The 17,546-nt window shown below is 50.2% G+C and overlaps 1 protein-coding gene across 30 annotated transcripts in view; it reads right to left on the bottom strand.

Annotated features, from left to right (window-relative positions):
* Positions 1-17,546, bottom strand: part of GAS7 (growth arrest specific 7) — a 213,374-nt gene that overhangs the window by 36,837 nt on the left and 158,991 nt on the right. For 19 of the 30 annotated variants that reach the window (XM_086358926.1, XM_086358901.1, XM_086358898.1 and 16 more), the window contains 2 exons: positions 11,954-12,039; positions 3,029-3,082 (listed from right to left, as the gene is read on the bottom strand). In XM_086358926.1, coding sequence (XP_086215052.1) covers positions 3,029-3,082; positions 11,954-12,039 — 140 coding nt within the window. The remainder of the gene's footprint in view (positions 1-3,028; positions 3,083-11,953; positions 12,040-17,546) is intronic. The other 11 variants (XM_086358897.1, XM_086358900.1, XM_086358914.1 and 8 more) reach the window with 1 other exon arrangement.

The following is a 17,546-nucleotide window of genomic DNA, read 5'->3' as shown; positions in this document are numbered from 1 at the left end:
TGATGTTGGTGCCGAGGGCTGTGAACTGCCATCACCGCCCGTCACTTCCAATCAAGCCCACTCACCGCCAGCCCTACCCGGGGCTCCATTGCTGTCAAGCAGCACATGTGTCTGCCTCTTCAAAACCTCTTCCAGACCCAGTGGGGTGGGGTGTGTGGGGGGAGGGGGGCAAGCCAGAGAATCAGAATAAACCTGGGTCCTTGCATCTCAGCCACATTGGTAGCCAGACTCAGATGCCTGGTTGTATCCGTCATTGCCACACAGGTCTGCAAATCTTTGCTCCTAGGGTCAGATCGTGCGAGAGGACCCTCACCCCAATCCCACACGCCAGGAAGAGGGAGGCTTGGGCCCGAGCTCCACGCTCCCCCCTCAGCCCCACCCCTGCAACACTGCCTCCCAGGGAAACCATGAGCTCTGCAGGATCAGGGCTCAGAGGAAGGAGCTGTGGGTGGAGAGAGAGTACTCCCGGGGAGGAAGAGAGCCGAGGTACAGAGGTCTTCAGCCCCGCCGGCCAGCCAGCGAGGACACCCACCTCCAGTCTGGAGATGAGCAGGGCCCTCGGGCTGGCAGCCGGCAGATCCAGGTTCACAGCCAGGGGGCTCTGTTCCTCACTCTCGCTGTGCCCCTCCTCAGTCGCCCCAGCAAAAAGTCCCTAAGGCTTGAGTGTTTATTTCAAACCCAGGGGGGATGCTGATTACAACCCGAACTTTATAGCCTCACCCTGGAGGGACCAACCTAGGAACCTGCATTTTAAACAAGTACCCTTGAGGCTCTGGATGAGAGGCAGTGATGCAGGGCAGAGGGAAGGAGGAGTGAAGGTGGTGAGGCAGGGATGGAGGAGTTGAGTTGCCAGGAGACCCAGGGCCACACCCAGCCCACACAGACAAAGCCCTAAGCTCTGAGCGAAAGGCAGACCGAGGCAGGTGACCCAGGCCCCAGCCCGTGAGAGGCACACCATCACCCAAGGGAGGCATAACCCTCTGCTTCCCCCTTTTCTCTTTCACTCTCCTTCTACAATGCTAACATATTCCCTCTCTTGCACTTTCTCCTCCCGATTTCAGGAAACTTCAGAAGCTCCTACTTTGCCCTAGCACCCTAAGGGCTTTTTGCAAAATTCACCTATGGGAGGTCTGCCCAGGGGGTGGGGTGGGGGTCTCCCACACCCTGCCCATCAGCTCCAGTAACAAGGAAACTGTCGCTGGCCCCACCCTGAGTCACCTGGTCCCCCACCTCAGGGGGCAACTTCCAGGGGGACACTGCCGGTGATAAGAGTTCGGGTCTCAGATATACGCTTTAATATAAAGTACTTGTTTATATTGGATATTAACGCATGTATGTGGAATCTAAAAAAAACGGTATAGGTGGTCTTATTTGTAAAGCAGAAATAGAGACACAGACATACAGAACAAATGTATGGATACCAAGGCGGAACAGGAAGAGTGGAAGGAATTGGGAGGTGCGGATTGACATCTATACACTACTGATACTATGAATAGAACAGACGACCGCTAAGAGCCTCCTGCAGAGCTCAGGGAACTCTGTTCAATGCCCTTTGCTGACCTAAATGGGAAGGAAATCCAAAAGAGGGGATGTATGTATAGATATAGCTGATTCACTTCACTGTTCAGCAGAAACTTAGCATGACTTTGTAAAGCAACTCTACTCAAATAAAAATTAATGAAAAAAAAAGGGGCACAGGTCTCAGCCCCGATGCTTCCTAGCTGTGACCTTGGCTGAGGTCCTGCTCTGTGCCTCAGTTTCTTCATCTGTAAATAGGGCGACGAGGAGACTGGTGCGAACTGAGCACCTACTGTGTGCCAGGCTGTTCTAAGGGCTTTCCAGGTATGAACTCACTCCGTCCTTACACCATCCCTAGGGCACACACGCCCACCATCTCCCCATTGTGCAGACGGGAACACTGAGGCACAGAGAGGCCAGGAAAGCTTCCCCAGGTCACTGTCCAGCTCAGAAGTGCTGTGACTGATACCCTGGCTTCAGAGTCTAGGTTCCCCATCCCCATACCCACCTTGGTCCAATCACCCGCCCCTCCCTCAGTGATTGGAGCCTAGAATGGGTGCTCAGAAGCCTAGTGGTGCATAATAAATGCACATGCAGTGGCAGCAATTATGATTGTTACTGTCACTGCTTGCCCACTGCTTCTTCCTCCAAAGTGGATGTGCAGCCTGCATGAGCCGGGTCAGGGGTCTCCCTGCCACTTCCATCTCTGAGGCTGTGGGCAGCATGGCAATGGGCCTAGGGACCCATCCCCCGGTCCCAGCTCTGCAGCACTTGGTCAAAACCGCATACCCGGGACCACACTTCTCCCATCTCCAAGTTCTGGTCTGTCTGAGCAGACAGACAAGTTGTTTCTCTACGTGGAGGGATGTTGACATTCAGTGCCAGCTTTCCCCGAGCACAAGGCTGATGTGGGGTGGGGGCAGTGGGGAGGGAAATGGGGGGAGGTCCTCTTCAGCCTCCACGGGGCTGGGGGGCCGGTGAGTCTTGGCGGGCTTTCAGCCCTGGGAGACTGTGTGGCTGCTCTAGGCAGAGGCTGCCTGCTTCCCCATTAGGAACTCTATTCTTAGGGCGCGTTCTCTTGCTTTTAACTTTGACGTCTTCCAGAAGTTACCCCGCACAAAAGCCACCCTGCCACGGCTGTAATTTACACGTCACGTCACTTGCTCAGAGCACAGTCCACCCCCTCCCACCCACTCCTGCACACCAGCTTCCCTTGCCTGCCCTGAGAAAAATGGTTTTGCATTATTCCGAGCACCATCCTTCCACTTATTTGCCTGGAGAGAAAAAGTGAATAAGAAATCAACAGAAGAAGGGCCAGGGCAAGGCAGGGGGTGGGGGTCGGGGGCGGCAGGGGGTGGTGGGAAACTTCAGCTACGTCCAAGCTTTAGAACTTCCCAGATTCTAGGCTGGGCATCGCTTCCACTCAGAGGTTCACACTGCCATGGCAACAGCCCAGCTGTGGACCAGAGTCCCAGCCTGCCACCCCACCTGCCGCGCGGGAGCCACTTACTGTGATGGTGTTTTCCTTGCTCTGCTTTTTGCTTGGTGACGAGGATCCCAGGTTCTGGGGAGAGAGGCAAGAAATATCGTCAGAGCTGTTCTCCATATTGGACATCCTTTTTCCTTCGGGTTCCCTGAAGGTGGAGGGATGGGTTAAAAGCCCCGTGCCAGGGAAGTTCGAGGATGCTCCTTCAGCTGTTGTTAACCCCTAAGTCACCATGTTCTGGGAGAGGGCAGGCAGGAGCCTTCCATGCCCTGGCTTGAAGGCGAATTGGAGGAAACCTTCCAACAGGAGCTCTGAGAAAACTGCTCCAAAGCAGGTCTGCCTCCTCGTCTCCCCATCGGTGACTGGGAGCATTAACCCTTCAGTTGCCCTCTGCTGCTAAGCAGTTCTGAGAGCTGTCTCCACCTGCAGAATCCATCTGGGAGTAGAGAGTTAAGGCGGACTGTGGGCCACCATCTCCTGTTACAGGATTCAGAACAAGACATCTTATTCTGAATTCCCCACCTTGTCCAACATATCACACCCTGGATCCATGTACCATGGACCGGGGTGCTCTGCCACACCTCCGTGACTTGTCACCCTCCCTACCCCAAGAGCAGGGAGGCTGTGATTTCAGCTTCCATTCCGACTTTGGGGTTGCCTTTTGGGGTCTTCCCTTTGCCGGCAAGAAGATCCTCATCCTAAGGACCACTGGGCCCACCGGACCTCGGCAGCTTGCCTCTAGATCCTGGACGGCCCTGGAATGGAAGACTCAGGATTGCCAGCTGAAAACACCACACTGATCCTAGGAGTCTACGGCCCTGACGGAGAAGGTTAAGCCTGGCTCTTTGCTGTCCCATCAGCCTTTACATTAGGGACTGAGTAGGGTCCCTGAGCAAGATGTGGGATGTGCCCTCCTGTCCTGAGCCACACGTCGAGCTGGGAAGCAGGCTGGCCCCTAAGGCACTGCGGCAGCATTGCATGTGTGTCCTGGGACTCACAGCCTTATTCTGTCTCTAGTGGGATGGAAGAAAGTGGCTGCTAGGCCTTTACAGGGAAAGACCCAGAAAAAGCATGGAGGGGCTCCTCTAGCAAGCCCCAGGGAACCAACAGCTCCCATCCCCAGGCCAGCACAGCCCTGGATCACCCAGCAAGATGAATGTCTTGTGGGGGTGGGGGGAAGCCAGCCCCTTCCTCAGGAACCCAACTGCTCATCAGGCAAAATAAGGAGCTTAAGGGAGTTCCTGCCCACAGTCCCCTCACTCCCGGACTCTTCCCCACTAGATCCACGATCAGTCCCTCACTCCCACCCAGACCTACCATGTCCAGTAACTGAAGTCCACTACTCAAGACTGACATCCCTGGAGTGTCCAGCTCAAAGGGACCTTCATACGTCATCGTTTCATAGACGAGAAGATGAACTCACTGGCCTCGACATCCCGTCGAGTTAACTCGGCTCTGAGCCTCAGTGTTACCTGTTGCCAATGGTCCTTGAGCTCTGGAGGCATCAGATTAGCTGAAGACATGCCCCCTGAGTCCTCCTGACCCCAGGAAGTTACTGGCATCACCATCATTGTACAGATGAGGACACCGAGGTCTGCAGACACCAACGTGTCCAAGGACGCAAGGCAGGTAAACAGAGCAAACCTACACCCAAGCCCAAACGACTCTTTCCTGCCTCCCCACCCCTCCACTTAGAAATCCGGGACCATCTCTTATTTTTCCAGGTGTCTCTGCAGGGCCAAAGAAACATCTCTGTCACCCATACACACTGACTTGGGGACCCCTGTGTCCGAGGCTGTCTGGGATGATGCTGGACACAGAGGTCACCCTCCTCCCCAGAATCTCAGCCAGGACACGAGGGCAAGTAATAGCACTGTGAGGTGGGGTGGGGATGTTCTAAGTCCGGGTGCCGGTCTCTGCCCTCCTAGCTGTGCAATTTTGGCTAGTGCTGCACACGGGGGTCACAGGGTCCTTCGGGTGGTCTCATGTCTTTGCTGCTGGTGACCTGTGCCTGTTATTTGAATGTCATATACACAGACATCACATACATGCACATAGACACACATACTCACACACAGACACATACACCCTGAAGCACTCCACTGAAAGGGCCCTGGTGGAACGACATCTCAGCCACGCTGAGAACACCTGCTACAATTAAGTGGCTTCTCTCACCCAAGTACTAACCGGGCCCAACCCTGCTTAACTTCCGCGATCAGATGCGTTCAGGGTGGCATAGCCGTAGACAGAAGTGGATTTTAATATGATGCCCCACTAAAAGGAACCCAGGCTCCTTGGAGAATCGATTAGTTCCAAAGGCCAGGTGGACCTGGAACTCCTGTGCCAGGAGGTAAAAAAAAAAAAAAAGTGTTAGACAAACGGTGTGACCTAACAAAAGGACACAGACTCCAGCTCAAAGGGGCTTCCACACCCAAATTTGGGACCACTGGAGCATTAATATGAATAATAACCTCAAAGAATTACTCCAAAAGGTGGACGGAGGAGGGGCAGCATTTTTTTTTTTTTTTTTAACAGAGGAAGGTCTAGAAAACGTATGCAAGGAATTCAAACATGACCACTGGCAAAGCTCAGTGTCAAAGACTCAGGCCACAGCCATCAGGGATGGTTGAAAAGGCTGAGAGAAAAGGCTGCTAGGAGACAGAGCGTGTGCGTGGCCTGACACTGTCACCCCACTGATCTCACATACATGTGTATGTGTATATACATGTATTTGCTGCTGCTACTCAGTTGCCAAGTTGCGTCCAACTCTTTGTGACCCCATGGACTGTAGCCTGCCAGGCTCCTCTGTCCATGGGATTCTCCAGGCAAGAATACTGGACTGGGTTGCCATTTCCTCCTCCAGGGGATCTTTCCGACCCAGGGATCGAACCCAGGTCTCCTGCTGAAGTTAAATGATTGGTCCATTGCTCCTGTATTATACTATTCATTCTACTCTTATAAATGCTTACAAATGTCCATAACAAAAGTTTGTTGTTGTTTTTTTTTTTTAATTTCTCTTTCCTATGATTCTAGAAGGTTTTTCTCCTCTTTTTTTGAAAGCTCTGCCCAGCCTGGTTTCCTGGCCTCACCTGGGCTGCTTGGCTGGCACTGTGAGGACCCATCAAGGGTGGTGACAGAGGAGGCAGTGCCCGGGAGACCATGGTTGGTCATTCCCAGCTGACTGCACAGGCCCCTGGCTCTGTGATGTCTTCTGAGCCTGGTCTCCGTGCGTGTGAAGAGTCTGGCTCCCATACTCTCAGCAGGTAGAACCCAGTGTGAAACCTCTCAGTGGCTCCAGCACTACTGAGACAAAACCCAAGCTCCTCAAAACAGCCTCGAGGACTTCTCTGGCCTCCTCTTCTGCCTTCCCCACACTTGCTAACACAGTAAACCATAGTCCTGCTTGGCCTCTACGGCTTTTTCAAAATCATTGCCTCTAAGCATCCACATATGCTGTTCCCTCCACCTGGAATGCTGTTCCCCTACCATCATTCTCGACCAAGCTAAACCTCTGCTGATTTTTCCAGTCTCAACTTTTATTAAAGAGCCCATCTCCAGACATTTCCACCACCACTTGGTCAGGTCTTTAGAGCACACACTCCCCTCCAGCCCCATCACTGACAATATGAAATCAACATTTGTCTCTCTCCAGCCCCAGCTACTAACCTCTATCAAGTGAAAGTGTTAGTCACTCAGTCATGTCTGACTCTTCGTGACCCCCATGGACTACAGCCCACCCAGCTCTTCTGTTCGTGGGATTTTCCAGGCAAGAATACGGGAGTGGGTAACCATTCCCTTCTCCAGGGGATCTTCCTAAGCCAGGGACTGAACCTGGTCTCCTGCATTGCAGGCAGATTCCTTACCATCTGAGGCACCAGGGAAGCCCTAACCCTGACAAGACAAGGGCTTTATCTGTCTATGACTCAGCACCTGGCAAAGAAATACATGTTCAATAGAACACGAGCTATTGACCAAGTAGGGAAGGAGGAGCCCCACTGAGTAAATGAGCTCTCAGAATCTCACCTCTTCCTTCATCACACACTGTCTCCTCCAACGGGTCCCTTAAGTTTCCAAGCTCTTGGTCCCACTCCCTTTCCTCTCTTCTGCATCTAAAGATAACCTTCCTGGGGAACAGTTCATGGAAAGCTAAAACAGTTGGAAAGTGAGTCACAAGAGTCTAGGCTCTGGTGGGCATATTCCTTGCCTTCTCTGTACCGGCATTGGGATCAGTCAGTCAGTTCAGTCGCTCAGTCGTGTCTGATTCTTTGTGACCCCATGAATTGCAGCTCGCCAGGCCTCCCTGTCTGTCACCAACTCCCGGAGTTCACTCAAACTCATGTCCGTCGAGTTGGTGATGCCATCCAGCCATCTCATCCTCTGTCATCCCCTTCTCCTGCTCCCAATCCCTCCCAGCATCAGAGTCTTTTTCAATGAGTCAACTCTTCGCATGAAGTGGCCAAAGTACTGGAGTTTCAGATTCAGCGTCATTCCTTCCAAAGAACACCCAGGGCTGATCTCCTTTAGAATGGACTGGTTGGATCTCCTTGCAGTCCAAGGGACTCTCAAGAGTCTTCTCCAACACCACAGTTCAAAAGCACCAATTCTTCGGCGTTCAGCTTTCTTCACAGTCCAACTCTCACATCCATACATGACCACTGGAAATACCATAGCCTTGACTAGATGGACCTTTGTTGGCAAAGTAATGTCTCTGCTTTTAAATATACCATCTAGGTTTGTCATAACTTTCCTTCCAAGGAGTAAGCGCCTTTTAATTTCATGGCTGCAATCACCATCTGCAGCATAGGGATCAGAGAGGGCTAAAAATCACCATAGTATAATATCATATAAGAAACGAATTGCCAGTCCAGGTTCGATGCAGGATACAGGATGCTCAGGGCTGGTGTACTGGGATGACCCAGAGGGATGGTACGGGGAGGGAGGTGGGAGGGGGGTTCAGGATGGGGAGCACGTGTACACCTGTGGTGGATTCATGTTGATGTATGGCAAAACCAGTACAATATTGTAAAGTAATTAGCCTCCAATTAAAATAAATTTAAATTTAAAAAATAAAATAAAATCACCATAGCCCTGGCAGGCAGGCAGGCAGGGGACAGGCTCGGTGTGCTTCTGCCAAGGCCAGCATGACTAGTCTCAGTCTCTGATCCCCTAACCTCCCATCAAGTGGGTTCCCTGCATCCATCACCCAGGTAGCTCGCCCCAGGGCTGCACACTTGCAAACTTCCACTGGGTGGCACCAGATTGCCATCACCTATGCCCAGCCTTTCAGGTCTCCTGGAGCAGGGGTGGGCACCCTCGGGGGCTGCAGGGCACCCAGCCATTCAGTTCCACCCACGATGGTACAGACACATTTCTGGTTTCCATGAAGATTACACATGCCTCCCCACCCCCAAACCTGCCCAACATTCTCATTTTCTTGATTAGCTTTCTCAAGGAGGGGCAGCCAACAGGCAGTAGTAAAAGAGCATGAGAGAGGTGTGACAAGGTACTGTATCTACCCTGACCCAGCATCTCAAATGGCCATGTGTTCATTTACTCACTCATTCATTCATTCACTTTTTCAATATTGTGCGCATGCTCTATCTATCAAAGCCGCTCAGGAGCGTCCAACTCTTTGTGACCCCATCGACTGTAACCCATCAGGCTCCTCTGTCCACGGAATATTCCAGGCAAGAATACTGGAGTGGCTGCCATGCCCTCTTCCAGGGGATCTCTAACTCAGGGATCAAACCCACATCTCTAGCCTCTCCTGCACTGGCAGGTGGATTCTTTACCACTGTGCCACCTGTAGTATTATTAGGTGATGACTGTCATTAATTACAGTTGACAGCCTGGGATGGGGGAGTAAACACTGAGCTTGCTGAAGTGCGCTTATACATATTCTGAGGACCATTTATCGGTAGTGCTCTCTAAATACCAACCCTTCTTAACCTATTTCTATGACTGTTCTCTGGTGCCTTTGTGGACAGCCAGCTCTGCAGGAACACGAACACTTCCACAGTCTAAAAGGCTAACACAGTGCTGCAAACTGGTGGACACACGTATTTTGTTCTCTCTATGTGCTGCACTATTTATTGTTACTCTGATGATACCTCACCTTCTGAATGTTACCATCCAAAAAAGGAATACACGGGACTCCACCTGTCCTGAAGCAGCGCTCAGGCCAGGGTATCCAGAGCTGATCTTTCCTGCATCCCCAGCACCTCACCTCTAACTCTTTGTTTCTTAGTTCTCATTGTATCTGCTGTCTATAAAAGTAAAATGTGTTTATTTTAGAAAATTCTTAAAATACTTAAAAGTCTAAAGAAAATAAACATCACCTTTGACCGAGGTTTCTCAACCTCAGCACCCTTCATCTTTTCATCTGGGTAATTCTTTGTTGTGGGGCTCTCCTGCACCTTACTTAGTAATAGCCCTGGTCCCACTGACAAGATGCCAGTAAAACCCCCTGCCCAGTTGTAACAACCAAAATATCCAAACATTGCCCAATGTCCCCTGATTGAGAACTGGACAGAAACACCAATGCTTGGGTTTATTTTTTCATCCAGTCACGTGTCTTCATATATGGATGGACTTCCTTCTCCCAAACAAGATGGACCATAAATGCAGCTTTGGGACTTCCCAGATGGCTCAGGAGGTAAAGAATCTGCTTGCAATGTAGGAGACAGGCAGGAGATGGGGCTTCGATCCCTGGGTCGGGAAGATCCCCTGGAGGAGGAAATGGCCACCCACTCCAGCACTTTTGCCTGGGAAATCCCATCGGTAGAGGAGCCTGGTGGGCTACAGTCCATGGGATCTCCAAAGAGTTGGACACAACTGAGCGACTGAACATACATACATATATGCAATTTCGTTCTGCTTTTTTCATTCACTATTATGGTCTCTGCATTTTCTTAAATTAGTACATTTTCTCCAGGAGAATGTGTTTCCATGGCTGCATGGTACTTTGGCCAGACAGACGCTCACTGCCATTATCCATTTTACCCATCCCGTTACTGGACAGTTAGGCTGGGTCAAAGGCTGTATGCTTGAGTGGACAGCTTTACACAGATCAAAATCCCTGTGCCTATTCCAAGAACAGATGTCTGGAGGGAAATTCCTGGGTCAAAGTCTTAACGGCAACACAATGTCCAACTGCCTTCCCAGGAGGTTATAAGGATCAGGATACATGTTGCTTTAAATGATTAAGTAACAACTTGAGAGGGTTTCAGGATGGGGGAGTCATGTGTCATTAGAGAAGGAAAGAAGAATGACGGGGGAGGGGCTGAGGGGGCTGTTTCCAATATCCTTCCTAAGTGCCTCTCTAGCTGCTGAGAGACCACGGCAGAACTTGGACTGACAACACTCTGCAGTTGGGTGGCATATGAGCTTCATTTCGAACAGACTGACAGGCTGTGTTGAAAGGGGGGCTCTGCAGGAAACACACAGAGCCAGGGCTGTGACATGTGCTGTGAGCAGAGGATGAAGGGGACACACATGTGCTGCCACGACTGACTGTGCCCGGATGCTCGCCTGTCAGGACACGGTCCCCCTACCTGAAGCAGCAGCATCCCCTGGGGGCTCGTGAGAAACAGAGAACCTTAGGCCCCTCCCCAGACCTCCTGAATCAGAATCTGCATTCTAACAGGAGGCCCGGGGTGATGTGTCCATCCATCAGTACGTACGGAGCCTCGCCTCACCCAGATGTCCCAATTCTCCTCCAGAGTTTGAACTGAACGGACCTGAGCCCAAGGCTCAGCCTCCTAAGACAAGAACATCATTAGGTTTCTGAGGTTTCTCGCCCCATATACCCAGGCTGGACGACCAATTTGCATGTCAGGACCGCTATGGACCTCCGCTGGAGTTTCCTATGGCTTCACCCCGTCCAGGCATAGTTCATCACCTTTTGGGTCCTAACATGTGCTCTCATGCCCCTCTCGCCTGCATTTCAGCTAAGTGTCACACTGGAGCTGCTTTGACCACAAGGGCTTTCCTTCCAGGACCAGCACACAGAACCCACTGCTGTTGACAGCAAGCCACTACTGTTATCCCATCACCACCACCACCACCATCCTTGGGGCCTGGCATCTTAACTCCTGGAAGGGTTGGTCTGGAGGCTTCTGCTTAAGGACATCTTGTGGATAATTCATAGATGGACCACATAAGACCCGTTCCCAGTTCCTCAGACAGAGCTTAAGGCCACTGGAAGAACCTGGCATCGAGTCCGGTCTGACCACCTGGTAATCATGTCAACCTGCTCGAGTCATGTATCTGGTCTGAGACTCTATGACCACATCTGTAACACAGGCTGACACCTCCTTCCTACATTTGTACAAGTGTCGGCTGAGATGACAGGTTGGGAATCTTAAAACACACTCCCATGTCCTTCTATCCTGCAGCTGCCCCTCTCTGGATGATCAAATGTGACAAAATGTTTGACTCAGTTTTACTCTGGGTGAAGTCTAGGGGTAGGAAAGGGTCACGCAGAGAAGGAAAATGGCCTGGACTCACCCATATTCTTAAAGTGTTGGGAAATCTGGACTCCATTAGGAATCCAGACAGCAGGATGGAACCTTCTGCCCCAACACAGAGAGGTTATAATCCCATCCCTGTCAACCCATCAAAAGCATCCTCAACTTCCAAGGCAGTCCAGTGGTTAAGACCCCACATGTCCACTGTAGGAGGTTTGGGTTCGATCCCTCAAGCTGTGTGGCATGGGCCGGAAAAAAAAAAAACAACCCTACTATCTTCAACTTCTAGGGAAAACCAAACCACAATCACACCATCTCTCTTGCAATCATGGTACACTGGAATGACCTGGATACCAACCTCTTCCTACCTGGGGCAGGACTGGGCTATAGCTACCTGGACTCCTACAGTGTCCCCATTCTAATGATGCCTCCCTGGACCTACCTAAGGGCTGCCCCTACATCCCGGAACAGGGCCCCTTACCTGGGAATCACCGGTGGATTTTCGGACACTCATGTGGGCAGTCTCGGGAGGGTGCGCTGGGGTCCCTGACGTGTGGTATCCATTCACTGCGGGGACAGAAACACCACTCAGATGCTGCTGCGCTGGCCACAGACAGGCCCCTCCGAACTTGCAGACCACAGCGGGCAGCTGAGGCCCCTTCTTCCACCTCATTGTCTACCTCTGAGGGGTCTTGCACAGCCAGGACCACCTCTCTGGCTCTCACTCCTATCTGTGGTGCTGGAGATGGGTTGAGAGCATCTCCCAAGTGCCAGCACCCAACTACTGATCTCTTGGGGGATCTTTTTGAACCAAAGAAAAGAAAGATGCTCAGTAGGAGGAGAGGCATCACAGTCCAACAGTCATCGCCAAAAATAACCTCATCGGCCGTGATCACTGGTGCGGATCAAGGGTCCAGTCTCTCCCTAGAGTCAGGTGGGGACACCCCCACCCTCCGGCAAATCACCGCCCCCTCAACAACTGCCCGCCCAAGGACTTCCTCCCTGAGGACTTCCTCCCCCTCCCCTACTGGAATGTCAGTTTAATGACAAGAGAACTGGCCTCATGGGTTTCTAGGAAATTTGGCTTTGCTAATTAAGAGTTAGGGGATCATATGACAGCCTTCATGAGTCCTGGTTTTGCTAAAATTAAGACAAAAAAATATTCAAGGCTCTAAAAGTCTCTCCCTATGACACTCACTCATGCTCCCAACATGAGCTGATACTCCTGCTCTTCAAAGGAAGATAGGGAGCCCTGGTCTGCAGTATTTGCCAATTTCTATGGCCTCAAAGCTCCCAGGGGGGCCTATCTGAAGCCCCCAACACTGCTGCCTGGTCCTGACATCACACATACACACTGAGGCCCACGCATCCTCAGTTCCCAGAGGCGGTGCTGCCCTCTCATGGATACAGTTATTGAAGCCTCAGCTTCTGCATCTGTAAAATGGGAACACTTCTACCTAGTCTCCAAACCCACTCTGTTGGGATGAAAATCCACACCTGCAGAAGGGATCTGTTAAATTATAAAACACTTCATGAAAAGAGAATGGATGAATTCTCTTTTCACGAAGGTCCTTAATCTAGTGGCCTTGAGCCCCAAGCTTGTATGATCTCTGGACACCAGGAAAGCCATCTTCCTGACGCCCCAGGCTTTGGAGGATTTGCTACAACACATACACTGCAGGTCAGCCTGAAGAAAGATGGATACACTGATGTCCACTCGTGGGTCTTGCTGCCAGAACCCAACAGAGAGGGAGGAGGTAAAGGAGGAGGGACTATAGTTATGACCATTTGCCCATTCTTAGGGCAAGGGCCAGGGGCAAGCAATGGGGTGTGAAGGCCACGCCACGGAGAGCCCTTTTCATCCTGGGGGTGTGTCCCCCATTCTCCACCAACTGCAGGGAAAAATTCAGGGCACCTGTGAGCAGAGATGCACTCAGCAGATTCCCGGGGTAACTGGGTCTCTCCCGATCCGACAGTTGGCCGGGTACTCTGAAAGAAGGGTGGGTACAGACAGACCAGGAAAACAAAGCATTGGCCACACAGCGGGGGCCCAGGGCAGTGGCTGAGGACACAAGAAGGAACAACAAGTTAGGTTCACATGGCCGACCACGCTCCTGGTCTATACTCAGGGCCCTCAAGAAGCTGTTGATTCTATCCAAGAGTCCTCTAGGTAAAAGGCAGGGGTGGGGGGTAGGATTCCAAGGGCATCACTGAACACTGAGGCCTCAGAGGACAACCTACTCAGGTTGGCACAGGCCGTGACAGCAATGGCAGACTAGACTGGATAGATAAATACTACTTATGAGGCAGTCATAACATTCCAGAAACTTAACTTCTCAAGGAGCCCGGCACTAAAATGGACAAAACGCAAATGCTGGAGAATTCGAAGGCAACAGTAGGAAACCTTAATACTGCTTTCAGTCTAGGACTGATTTCGTGGACAAAAGTCAGGATGTGGAATGTCTCAGTGATTTAATTTAAACGGCTGATTGAACTAGATGGATTAAACATCATACCCTATAAACAGATAATCTCTTTTTACTGAGAAGCCACGGTACATTAAAAATGTTGGGCCTACTTAAGCCATAAATAAAGTATCAATAAATTGCAAAAGGCATAAATAACACAAGATATATTCTTTGACTGGAAAGCAATAAAAGTAGATAGAAATAATGAAAGAACAGACAGACAAGGTCCCTATCTCTCCCCCTACCCTGACCCGAGAAGCTTGGACATTTAAGAGAATGCCCTCTTAAAAAATAATCTCAGGTCAAAGAGCAATTTCAAACTATAATTACACAATATTTTGAAAATAATGAAAAATAACATATCAAAACAAATGGGAAAGGGCCTGAATTATATTTGGAGGAAAATTCATAGCCTTAATTATTGCATTACCAAGGCCAAGAGAATAAAAATAAATGGACTAAACATTCAACTCAAGAATTTAGAAAAAAATTTAAAAGCCAATAAAATTAATCCAAGGAAAACATGAGACAAGGATATAAATATGGCAAGAGAAATTAATAAGTTAGGAGACAGGATGATATTAGCAACTCTGGCTGGTTGAGGGGTTGAAGGGTAGAGAATGACAAAGATAAAAAAGGCAGATCAGCCTAATTTGAGAGTGAAAGAAGACACAAATGCTTAAAATTGGGAATTAGACTGCAAACAGAGACTTTTTTTTTTTAATGCAAGAGATTTGATCTGTAGTTCTATGCTAATAAATACAAAACCTTCCATGAGATTCAAATGATCAAAATGATTTCAAAGAATACCAGAGACACCAAAACAAGTAAAACATTTGAAAAAGGACCTCCCTGTCAAAAGACATCAGATCCAGATGGTTTTATAGGCAAAGTCATTCAAACTCTTGAAAGAAATATATAGGCTTACACTGCACAGTATAAATACACCTGGTGACTTTCTCAGTTTATTCTACAAAGACAGCATTGCCCTGATCCTAAAACCCACCAAGGACAAGAACAAAAATGGGACCACAGTTCAGTTGACTATGAAAATGAAATATGAAAGCTCTTACCTGAGCAGGCCTTAGTTTAGAAGCAGTCACTACCTTTAATGCTACTGGGTCCTTGTACCCCAAGGTGGTCCCCATCTTCTTGAGGGCAGAGTCTTTCTGATCCTCGCTTTCTCCCACCACAGCACCCCCCACAAAAGTGCACCCTCAACATGCCCTTGTCCCGCCTGCAGCCTCCCCCAGACTGGCGACCCCCACGCTAACAGCGGCCAGGAACCATCTAATGCAATGGCATTTGCCCCTAATCCATCCCCTTGTTCTCGCTTCAGTTCTGGCCTGTCAGCGGTTGGCTAATTACCACTCATGTCAAAACAATTACTGGGAAAGAAAAACTAATTTTCCATTCAACCATCTCTCCCCATACAGCACCTCTCCTCTGACACCCTGTCTCACTGCATTTTACTCCAACGGTCCCCACACCTTCATCCTTGGGGATCTGAACCGTTACAGCTCGCCTGAGATGGTCCCGATGGGCATCCCCATGCCGCTGGGCCCCCTGGCTTACTGAGGGTGAGGTCAAAACTGAACACGGCCAGAGGTGGGTGCTTTAGAGGCCTCCAGCCTCCCAGGGGTAAAAATGAAATAGAATATAGTCAAAGATCACTCATAACCATAAGGACCATAATTCAGTTGGGGATACAAGAAAAAAACATATATAAAATACCAAATTCAGCTGTTTTTAAGATAAGAAAAGGGAACAGAAAGCTCTATCTAGTAACTTTAGTAACTTCAAACACAAATAGAAACACACACACACACACTTCATTCCTCTTTATGGGAAGTTAAACAAAGAGAGGGCTCTCTACAGTGAGAGAAGGGGGCATATAATTTGTAGAAAGGAGAAGTCATTTGCTGGTGGAGCGGTGGATAAAGAAACAGAAATAAGACCAACAGAGAATTGCCAGCATCATCTGCGGCCCAGAACTCACCCCCTCCCTATAACTCTGACTCCATTTCCCAACTCCAATTTGCCATGTAAGATGGTTTATTCTCCAAGCCCCAATGTCCAGGTCCTGTTCTCTAAAACACCCTAAAGATAAGACTTAACTCTTCCAAACAAGAAAACCAGCCCTGGATGCCTCCAGCAGGTGTGGCTCATCTCCTTTGTCTCTGGAATAAACAAGTAACTTCTTTCCTCAATGTAAAGCCATCTGGGAAGCCCCTGTTCTGGAAATCCTTCTCGCCTCACTCCTACGACATCTGAACCTGGAGGAACAGGGTATCTCCCCAGGCAGGTGACAACAACCAATTCTGTAGGACATTCCTTGTAAGCGACCTGCAGTGAAAGTAAAGGGCAGGATCTGACGGTAGGCCTTTTTTAAATATGCCGATGTGCTCTGCAAATCTCAATCAAGGCAGAACCATGGCAGTCCCAAGCTTACAAGGACAAAGAACCAGGATGGGGGGGGGGGTGCCAGGAAAGCAGAGGTGCTGTCATGGAACCCACTTTGGGAAAGGCAACTGGGGCTGTGGGAAAGTAGGTTTTAAGTCAGGTTACCGAGGCAAAAACCCACGCCAGATTGGTGGGTACCATCCCTGCCTCGCTGCCCCACTATGCCCTGTGTGGCCTTAAAAGGATGTTCTTCATCATATTCACCTTCCCAAGTGTGTGCCACATTTGGCCAGGTCTGTCTAGGGAAGAAGTTTTACATTTATAGCCCTCTGGTCTGGAAATCCTTCTGTTCTTGACATTTCTGTCTGACTACCCAGTCCCCACTGCCTCCCCGGTTGTCTAAGATGTAAACTATATTTCCCCAAAGAGAACTTACAATCTATGTGTCTATGGATGTGAAAGGTTGGAAATTTGAGTCTATTGTCCTGGTTATCAAAGGTTAAACAGGCCTTTGCAAGGGCCCCCAGGAAAGGAACGCCAACAAGGGCATGTTTCTCAAGGAACAGGTGGAGCCCCATGCCCTTCCCCTGGGGTCAACAGTGATTCCTAGTTGAGAGCCTCGGAAGCACTCTGGGTCCAGCAGCTTGTATTTCTGCAGCGGGCCAGGGTCTCCACTTGCTCCTATGTGGGAGGGAAAGGCTGGCTGGGGCTTCCTGATCTGGAGAAGAAGATGTGTTGGGGGTGAGGCCTAGGTTCTGAAGCCCGTTTCCTGGGGTGCTCTGCTCATAGCGGGGCACAGCTGTCTGCGTGTACTCAAAGGCGGGCCCTCCCTGATCAACAACAGACCTCACTCCCTCCCCTGCAATCTGGCTTTCCTCGGCTGCTGGAGGCAGGCTGCTTGTCCAAGCATGACCCCTCAGCAGAGTCAAGCCCCAGGCTGGGCAAAGCCAGAATCTGAACCCAGGCTTCCCAACACCCCAACTCCCAGAGCAGCTCAATAAGTGACAGATTTCCTCCATCCCGAAGGGAAACACAATGCAAGTTCAACCCACGTCTGTCCGGGCCTAGAAGCTCAGAAAGGAATTCACTCTCCATGCATGCCTGCCTGCTCTGTCATCTGATAGGGCAGCCACCAGTCACAGGTGGCTATTCAAATTCTAACACGTTACATTTAAATATAATTCAAATGCAGGGTGGTACCCA

Source organism: Bos grunniens, chromosome 19, assembly GCF_055505025.1.
Source record: "Bos grunniens cultivar Pamir isolate PY7600 chromosome 19, Bosgru_T2T1.0, whole genome shotgun sequence".
NCBI classification, from domain to species: Eukaryota; Metazoa; Chordata; class Mammalia; order Artiodactyla; family Bovidae; genus Bos; species Bos grunniens.
The sequence above is the reverse complement of the archived record's forward strand: the minus strand, read 5'-3'. Positions and strand labels throughout refer to the sequence as shown.